Source organism: Scyliorhinus canicula, chromosome 13 (assembly GCF_902713615.1).
Source record: "Scyliorhinus canicula chromosome 13, sScyCan1.1, whole genome shotgun sequence".
Lineage (NCBI taxonomy): Eukaryota > Metazoa > Chordata > Chondrichthyes > Carcharhiniformes > Scyliorhinidae > Scyliorhinus > Scyliorhinus canicula.
Genome location: NC_052158.1, coordinates 137,889,168 through 137,898,723, shown reverse-complemented (window position 1 = coordinate 137,898,723; position 9,556 = coordinate 137,889,168). Strand labels below are relative to the sequence as shown.

At 49.2% G+C, this 9,556-nt stretch overlaps 1 protein-coding gene across 2 annotated transcripts; it reads right to left on the bottom strand.

Annotated features, from left to right (window-relative positions):
- Positions 1–305: 305 nt before the first annotated feature.
- rnf7 (ring finger protein 7) lies at positions 306–8,502 on the bottom strand. Of its 2 annotated transcripts, none has more exons than XM_038816181.1 (3): positions 8,278–8,502; positions 3,722–3,769; positions 306–1,182 (listed from the first exon to the last, which is right to left on the bottom strand). In XM_038816181.1, the coding sequence occupies exons 1-3, from the start codon at positions 8,441–8,443 to the stop codon at positions 1,112–1,114; spliced, it is 285 nt and encodes a 94-aa protein (XP_038672109.1). In that variant the 5' UTR covers positions 8,444–8,502; the 3' UTR covers positions 306–1,111. The 2 variants fall into 2 exon arrangements, with proteins under 2 accessions (XP_038672109.1, XP_038672108.1); XM_038816180.1 differs by having other exon boundaries at positions 306–1,145.
- Positions 8,503–9,556: the final 1,054 nt, after the last annotated feature.

Sequence of the window (9,556 nt, the reverse complement as noted above, 5' to 3'; positions counted from 1 at the left end):
GCTGTGAAGCTACAGAGCTAGTCACGTGCTGCTCATAAATTCTATGACTTCTGTAAGTATCATATTGAATGGGCTGAATGGCCTACTGATGTTCCTATGCTTCTCAAGTTATGGAAGATTTTATAAGGCTTAATAATATCAACCTAAGGTGACCTGTAAAGGCAAAATATTTGGGTGCCCTGAGCACGTTTGTGAAGTGTAATACCGCCTGATCCAGGTTATTTTACCAGGTTACTTGTCTATTTTTATAATTTTCCCAAGAACATTTCAACCGTATAAAGGTGGACTGAGAAACCTTTGCAAAATCCATGGGTAAAATGCCATTTATTGTTGTTAAAGCCAATAATGGGGAAACTGCAAAATTATGGTACAGTGGAGGATCAATGACAGGTAAGTAATAACAAAAAATCAGAACTGCTAACAGTGGGAGGAACCACCTGTCTTTCCAACAAACCGTTATCTCCTTATTATTAATTAACGACACAGCTGGAAAGTTGAAATCATCCATTGCAGGGTACAATATATAAATATCTATAGTAAACTGGGACTTGTACTTGAATCTGAAGGGGTGAAAGAAACATTACTACATCCATTCATGAGCTAATCTTGGAAATACACAGATCCATTTCTTTAGTCAATTAAGCTGGGGTTCAATTTAAAAACAGTGGTAAGAGGTGACACACTCATTATTACCAACACAAGAAATGCACGTATTTTAATTTCGACCCAAAAATGTTACAGCTCTTTTGTGGGGGAAAACATTCCACACTATTCACAGTAACTCACAATCAAAGTTGCATCTGGATAAAGGAGCAAAAAAGGTAAGAAACCATTTATTTCTGTCCAGCTTTTTAATAAATATATCCAGGTCAACAATGGCATGCGATTCATTTCATTGAACACAAGTTGATCACCTTTATATAAAAAAGACCCGGGCCACACTCCACAGAGACAGCGAGCAAGATTCCACCGAGTCAAACACATCAACAGCCATAAAAGCGGGAGTGAAAAGATCCTCCACAGTCTTCATTTGCCTATTCTCTGCACTACCCAGTCCTGCTGGCAAAGTGGGCAGCGGTTGTTCTGTTTTACCCACAGCGACATGCAGCAGTTATGGAAGGAGTGGTTGCATTCTCCCCAAACCACTGGAAAGTAAGAACAAAAAGGTCAGTGCTCCCAAACCTGAAAACAAATTAGGTTCCCCTGTCAGACAAATGTACGCAAATAAATATTGCCCTTTGAAGCTGCACGCAAAAAGATTGGTAATATTCTCTACGTCTGTGGTTTTCAAACATTTTTGGTCAAAGCCCCCTCTTCAAATGGGTTAGTAATCATGGACTCCTGCCCATCTAAGTTACCATATAGTACTCATAACTGAAAAACCTGCACGTAAAACATATTTTAATAATGCTTTTAAGACAAGCTTGTAGTAACTGATATCAGTAAAATATCCATACACGCTTCCTACTGCAGAGTCTGTCTACCTTTGGCAGCAGCTCAGGGAGAGCAAAACACGGAGAAAGCACTCTGGGAGCATGGGGAGAGCAGGAGCAATGGAGAGGCACATCACAGTCACAGCAGGGGCACAGACAGAGCAGAGTACAGGGAGGGCAGGAGCCCAATGTATAGGAGCATGGAGTGTGCACTAGAGGAAGAGGGAGAAGCACACCTCCAGCCACTGCTACTTCTGACCAGGGTGTCTAGGCCGTTACCCATCTGTGAGATGGCCATGCTTCATGGATCCCCTGGAAGATCTCTGCTGTCCCCAGTTTGGGGACCACTGCTCTGTAGTACCTACTGACTATACTATAAAACATAATTAGGATGGTGACAGCTGATTGGCAACAGGTCTGAGTGATGGAGTTGGTAAAGGCTAAGGGAAGGTCGAGATTGTTTCATTGGTAAGACGGTGCAAGACATTTGCAGACCATGGTGAAGGTTGTTGAGATGCCGGTGGACACTGTGAGTTTTCAAGTCCCAGGGAAGTATTAAAAATGTCAGCCTGTGGAAGGGTATACATCAAATTGTCCATGAATATGGCAAAGATCCATGAGATATAAAGAATAGCCAATCAGCATTTAACCTGGATATAAGGTTCATGTGATTCATGCTGCCGTGGGGTATGGTGCAGAGGAGGCCACTGTAAAGATCGGGTGACAGACTTTCCTAGAATATCACTGAATATCATAAACAGGTGAGATGGCCAGGATCCAGGAGAAGCTACAGGCAATGAGACACTGTAGTTCAGCAAGCAGGAATGCTGATGTTGAAGACAGTGCTGGAGTTAAAAATTTACAGGCTGGGGATAGAAAAGAGAAGTAAACTCTTGGAAGCTAAGAATCATTTTGGACTGATTCTGGGAGAATAAACGAATAACTAAAGGCCAGTATAATATATACCTCATGCCAGTGTTTCTGGTTGTGTTAAAAGTTCTGTTCAGTAGTTTAAAGTATAAGTTGGCTACAAAAATAACGTTTGGTCAATAGTGCTTTTAGTCTTTCACAGTAAATGTCTTAAAAGATGAAATCATCTGTCAGCCGTCCAGTTATGAACTTAAAAATAATTTCCAGTTATCAGACTCTCTGGGGATCATAACACTGCCTTTCAGTAAATCCATTTCCTCAGACCATCCTGGTGACCATTCGCTATCTAGTTAAGTCTCGCAGTTATGTAAACTACTACTTTATGCACACTGATTTGCAGACACTTTCTAGCAAATATTTTGCTCCTTCCCCATCGTAAGAACAAGAGACCAGTGTCCCAGAATAAGGATTCATACGGCAAACGAGCCAACTGAAGTTCCCCATCAGCCGAAACCAAGTGATCTGCATCTATAAGTAGGTGTTCAATCACTCACAGGCTAAATCCAGCTTCTGTTGAGATCTTGCTAAGTGACTGTGCCAGTGTAACTGGAGACTCGCTGTGTCCATGAGTGTGGGTGTTTTAACTGCCACTCTGGATTGCTGTCCACCACTTCTATTTCTCTTTCATCTTTTATTTTATCGCAAACCACCCGGCACTTACGATGCTCTTTAAAACGTACCTCTTAGATAACCTTCTGGACACCTGCCCTAATATCTCCTTATACAGTTTATGTTGTTAAAGGTGCTTTACAAATGCAAGTCGCTATTCCGGGCTTCGTCTGGCCCCGGAAAACAATCGCTCCATGTGTAAATCTGCTGCGGCACAGCCAGATATGGGGGAGGTGAGTGTTATTTTGATGAGAAGTGCTCACCTCTGGGGGGAAAAAAAGACCCATTGGCAGGAAATGACTAATCTGCTGGTGGGGAATGCTGTTGGATCTTTCAGATGCATTAGCTCGCCCCCGCCTGATAAAGGACCGGTGTGACGGCAGATTCCGGCTGAAAGAGGGCTTACAGTGAACCCGTGGAGATAGCAAGCAGTGCCATCCATTCGCATGATTCATACTCCACTGGCAGAGCAGCTGTTTACATTTTTCAGATCAGCTTCCGTGCATCTGGGTTTTGTATCATTTCGAATTTGAAATTAACTTCATGTAAAATTTATAACACCAAGGCCCCAAACCTTTCATTTTGTGGGTTGCGCGTTCAAGTAACAAAGGATTTTTAGTGTTCTTTAGGACCTATGAGGTTTCTCTTGATTAACAAAACTAAAGTCACAAATTTGTACAATGAGGAACACCAAACAGGATTGCCGAAATAGATGGAACACAGCAAGACAATTGGTTACATAAACCTACCAACACAGTCTTCTTGTTTATTTTCAGCTTGGCACCGAAGGCAGGCATCTAAACAAAGAGACAAACAATCATTCCGACAATACTTTAGAAGTTAGGGACAAATCAACATTTCGTGGTGAAACTCTATAACCTACATATTCCCCTTTTATGGAGGCGAATCTGTGGCGCATCTTTGATGTGGTGGGGTTGTTCTTTCTTCTTCCCCAAAGCCCGATGTGTCTTGCTAGAGGTACAGGGTGGGGACATTTGTGCTCTTGTGATGGGCTTCACTCAGAGGAGTAGGGAGGAGACACGGTGGAGGAGACTCGGGGCTCGGTTTGAGTGGATGGTGGTCAACACAGTTGGGTTGGTATTTGACACTGCGCGTGTGTGTGTGTGGGGAGGGGGAGGGGTTGTGGGTGGGATCTACCGGTCGTGTTGAGCCTGAAAAGCAGCACAGCGCAACACAACCGCTAGATGCTGGGTGATCCTACTTCCGGGATCTACCTGGCTCGCCATGCCTCGCAGGATCTACCGCGAGCTAATGAAACGTCGCAATGTGAATCCCGCCCATTGTGGACAGTATCACTTTCTGGAAAACCTGCATATTAGAGTGAGACAGCGAGTCTCACTCTAATATGCATTCCCAAGATCTACAAAAGGCGCGGGATCTATCCCCTTTGCCGTGGAGATTTTGGGTGAGCGCCGTTCAGTACTGGTCTCCGCAAACAGGGTCCAGGCGGAACAACACTCGTGGGTCACCCAGCGGATTGCATGCCTTCTGCGCAGGTTGGTATCCTGGCACTGCTGGTGCCACCTGAGCAGCCTGGCAGTGGCACCTGGGTGCCGACCGGGCACTGCCAAGGTGCCCAGGCAGCACTGCCAGTTTGTAGGAGCTTTGCCAGGTTGCCAGACTGGCATTTTTTGCGCAGCGTGGATCGGGCCGGGGGGATGCCCTGCCCGGGGACCCCCTTATAGTGAGTTGTGGCTTGGGGGATTTGCAGTTCGTGTCGAACATTTTGTCACCTCACAGGCTCTATGCTCTGCTTTTGATTGGCTCCGAGCTGTCATACTGCTTGTCTGACATTGTTTTAGACGAGTTACAACCTCCTCCACGTCAATACAAAGAAAGTTATTTACCAGCACCATCCCCAACTCCACAAATCACTTCTCACACCATTTCCCTTTCTTGTCACTTTCAAGCTAAACCAAGCTATTTGCATGTGGTGAGGCATCAAAGAACCCAGATAACATTCTGCAGAAGCTGCTACAAAGGAAGATGGCGGTGGTTGTTAGAAGCCAATCATCTCGGTCCCAGGACAGGATAGCAGGAATTCCTCAGGGCCATGTCGTTGGTCCAACCATCTTCAGCTGCTTCATCAATGATCTTCGTTCCTTCACAAGGTTAGAAATGGGTCTGTTCACTGATGATTTTTCAGGTCAGAAGCAGTGCGCAATATCTCCTTCAGAATAGTCTTTTCCTCTAACTTGAAGAAACAAAGAAGCAAAAGTAGGCCATTCAGCCTCTCAAGCCTGCTCCATCAATCAATTCCATTTATTGCCCTTGCTTTGTATCCTTTCATACTCTTCCTTAGCAAAGATTTATCTACCTCAACAATAATATGCATTTATATAGTGCCTTTGATGTCAGGAAATGTTCCGAGACACTTCACAGGAGTGTTATCAAAAATTTAACATCAAGCCACACAAAAAGGGAAAGGGTATCCTCAGGTAAGCCCTGGGTACCTTCTGCTAAATCCACTCTGCACTCATTGCAAGATGAATATATGTGTACTGACTTTGGTGCCTAAAACTAGGACACAAGTACTTCAGCTGGTCACTAACCAGAGGTTTCTACAACTGTGGTGCAATGTCCAGCTTCCTTTCCTGCATTCTCCATCCCATCACTCACTCAGTCCCCAGCCCAAACCTCCCGTGAGTTTCTATGCTCTCCACTGTGGTATTTGGATTTGTTTATTGTCGCATGTACCGAGGTACAGTGAAAAGTATTTTTCTGCAAACAGATCATTTAGTACATGAAAATAAAAAAAAATAAAAAATACATAATAGGACAACGCAAGGTATACAATGTAAGTACATAGACACCGACATTGGATGAAACATGAGTGTCGTATTAATCAGGTCAGTCTATAAGAGGGTCGTTTAGGAGTCTGGTAACAGCGGGGAATAAGCTGTTTTTTAATCTGTTTGTGCGTGTTCTCAGATTTCTGTATCTCCTGCCTGATGGAAGAAGTTGGAAGAGTAATTAAGCTGGGTGGGAGGGGTCTTTGATTATGCTGCCCGCTTTCTGCAGGCAGCAGGAGGTGTAGGTAGAGTCAATGGATGGGAGGCAGGTTAAGTACAGTATTTTTCTGCAAGCAACTCTACAGATCATTCAGTACATGGAAGAAAAGGGAATTAAACAAAATTCAAGAAAATACATGAGAATACATAATAGGGCAACACAAGATATACAATGTAACTACATAAGCATTGGCATCGGTTGAAGCATACAGGGTGTAGTGTTAATGAGGTCAGTCAATAAGAGGGGGTCTGGTGACAGTGGGGAAGAAGCTGTTTTTGAGTCTGTTTGTGTGTGTTCTCAGACTTCTGAATCTCCTGCCCGATGGAAGAAGTTGGAAAAGTGAGTAAGCCGGGTGGGAGGGATCCTTGATTATGGATTTAGGATGTCATTTAGGAGTCTGGTGACAGTGGGGAAGAAGCAGTTGCCATACCAGGCTGTGATGCAGCCAGATAGGATGCTTTTGATGGTGTATCTGTAAAAGGTTGGTAAGATTCAGTGTGGACATGCCTAATTTCCTTAGTTTCCTGAGGAAGTGTAGGCGCTGTTGTGCCTTCTTGGTGGTAGCGTCGACGTGGGTAGACCAGGACAGATTTTTGGTGATGTGCACCCCAAGGAATTTGAAGATGTCAACCATCTCCACCTTGATGCTGACAGGGGTGTGTACGGTACTTTGCTTCAGAAGTCAATGACCAGCTCTTTAGTTTTGCCGGCATTGAGGGATAGATTGTTGTTGTTGCACCACTCCACTAGGTTCTTTATCTCCCTCCTGTATTCTGACTCGTTGTTGTTGGAGATCTGACCCACTATGGCCGTATCGTCAGCAAACTTGTAGATGGAATTGGAACCAAATTTTGCCACACAGTGTGTGTATAGGGGGTATAGTAGGGGGTTAAGTACGCAGCCTTGCGGGGCCCTGGGATTGAGGACTATAATGGAGGAGGTGTTGTTTATTCTAACTGATTGTGGTCTGTGAGTCAGAAAGTCGAGGATCCAGTTGCAGAGTGAGGAGCCAAGCCCTAGGTTTTGGAGCTTTGATATGAGCTTGGCTGGGATTATGGTGTTGAAAGCGGAGTTGTAGTCAATAAATAGGCGTACCGGTTGCGGTAGCATGCGAATTGCAGTGGATCTATGTGTTCTGGGAGTATAGAGTTGATGTGCTTAATGCCCAACCTCTCAAAACACTACATTACGATTGATGTCAGGGCCACGGGACGGTAGTCACTGAGGCACGTTGCTTGGTTTTCCTTTGGCACCAGTATGATGGTGGTCTTCTTGAAGCAGATGGGGACCTCGGATCGGAGTAGGGACAGGTTAAAGATGTCCATGAACACATCTGCCAGCTGGTCCGCGCAGGCTCTGAGTGCATGACCAGGGATCCCGTCCAGACCCATCTCCTTCCGAGGGTTCACTTTCAGGAAGGCCGATCTGACTTTGGAAAGTGGGTATAGGTGCGTTTTGGGCTGCTGGGGCACTTGGCAGTGGATCGATGGTTTTCATGATTGGATGGCACAAGCAGACAGTGTACGGACTGGCTTGTATGCTGACAGGGTTGGTAAACACCGACGGGACGGGCAGCACAGAGGAAGCAACTGATATAGAACATAGAACAGTACAGCACGATGTTGTGCCGAGCAACGATCACCCTACTCAAACCCACGTATCCACCCTATACCCGTAACCCAACAATCCCCCCCTTAACCTTACTTTTTTTTTTAGGACACTACGGGCAATTTAGCATGGCCAATCCACCTAACCCGCACATCTTTGGACTGTGGGAGGAAACCCACGCAGACATGGGGAGGATGCGCAGACGCACAGAGTGTGACCCAGCCGGGAATCGAACCTGGGACCCTGGAGCTGTGAAGCATTTATGCTAACCACCATGATACCGTGCTGATATTGAAATGATTGAATGATTATTTGTGTTGTGGGCAGTTTGTGTGATATTTGTGTGGCTCCGGGGCATTTACCAATATATCTGACTCCGCAATAATAGAGAAATACTGGAAATGTGAAATGAATACAGAAAATGCAGCTTTAACTCAGCAGGTCCGGCAGCCTCTGTGGGGAGAGAAGCAGAGTTCAGGTTTCGGATTTAAATCACCTTCTCAGCCGCCGCCTCAATCCTCCCGCACACGGAGGGAGTGTCCGAGACACCCCGCCCCGGCCCGGCCCGGCCCGACCCGACCCGACCCAGCCCGGTCTCCCCGGCCCAGCGCTCCCCGCCCGGCCGCCCCGGCACTAACCCGCGCCGAGGCCCCATGCCGCTTACCCATCACCTGGACCCGGCAGATGGCGCAGGTATCACACTCCACATCCCAGCTCCACATGGCCACGGCATTCCACTTCTTCAGAGTGAACATCTTATCTCCGGATCGACCGCCCGCTCCCACCACATTGTGGACAGAGGCTGAATCCTCCAACTCCTCATCCGCCATCAGTGATGCCGCAACTCCACCTCCCGGCCGGCAGGGGGCGCAATGCCGCCGCAACTCCACCTTCCGGCCGGCAGAGGGCGCAGTGCCGCCGCAACTCCACCTTCCGGCCGGCAGGGGGCACAGTGCCGCCGCAACTCCACCTCCCGGCCGGCAGAGGGCGTGGCACCGCCGCGACTCCACCTCCCGGCCGGCAGGGGGCGCAGTGCCGCCGCAACTCCACCTCCCGGCCGACAGGGGGCGCAGCAGCACCGTAACTTCATCTCCCGGCCGGCAGAGGGCGCAGTGCCGCCGCACCTCCACCTCCCGGCCCGCAGGGGGCGCAGCGACATTGTAACTCCACCTCCCGGCCCGCAGGGAGCGCAGCGGCACCGCAACTCCATCTCCCGGCCGGCAGGGGGCGCAGCACCGCCGCAACTGCACCTCCCGCCCGCAGGGGGCGCAGCAGCACTGCAACTCCACCTCGCGGCCGGAATAGAGGGCGCAGTGCCGCCGCCGCAACAACACCTCCCGGCCGGCAGGGGGCGCAGTGACACTGTAACTCACCTCCCGGCCCGCAGGGGGCACAGTGCCGCCGCAACTCCACCTCCCGGCCTGCAGGGGGCGCTGCGACATTGTAACTCCACTTCCCGGCCCGCAGGGAGCGCAGCGGCACCGCAACCCCACCTCCCGGCCCGCAGGGGGCGCAGTGACACTGTAACTCACCTCCCGGCCGGAATAGAGGGCGCAGCGCCGCCGCCACAACAACACCTCCCGGCCGACAGGGGGCGCAGTAACACTGCAACTCCACCTCCCGGCCCGCAGAGGGCGCAGTGCCGCCGCCACAACAACACCTCCCGGCCGACAGGGGGCGCAGTGACACTGCAACTCCACCTCCCGGCCCGCAGGGGGCGCAGTGCCGCTGCAACTCCACCTCCCGGCCCGCAGAGGGCGCAGTGCCGCCGCCACAACAACACCTCCCGGCCGACAGGGGGCGCAGTGACACTGCAACTCCACCTCCCGGCCCGCAGGGGGCGCAGTGCCGCTGCAACACCACCACCCGGCCCGCAGGGGGCGCAGCGACACTGTAACTCCACCTCACAGCCCGCAGGGGGCGCAGCGGCACCTAGTGGAATA

Excerpts from the sequence above, each read along its gene's own strand:
- rnf7 (XM_038816180.1), bottom strand. The coding sequence starts at position 8,443 with ATGGCGGATGAGGAGTTGGAGGATTCAGCCTCTGTCCACAATGTGGTG. Across the intron at positions 3,770-8,277 it reads CTGCCGGGTCCAGGTGATGG|ATGCCTGCCTTCGGTGCCAA; the intron begins GTAAGCGGCATG and ends CTCTTTGTTTAG. Across the intron at positions 1,146-3,721 it reads TAAACAAGAAGACTGTGTTG|TGGTTTGGGGAGAATGCAAC; the intron begins GTAGGTTTATGT and ends CTTACTTTCCAG.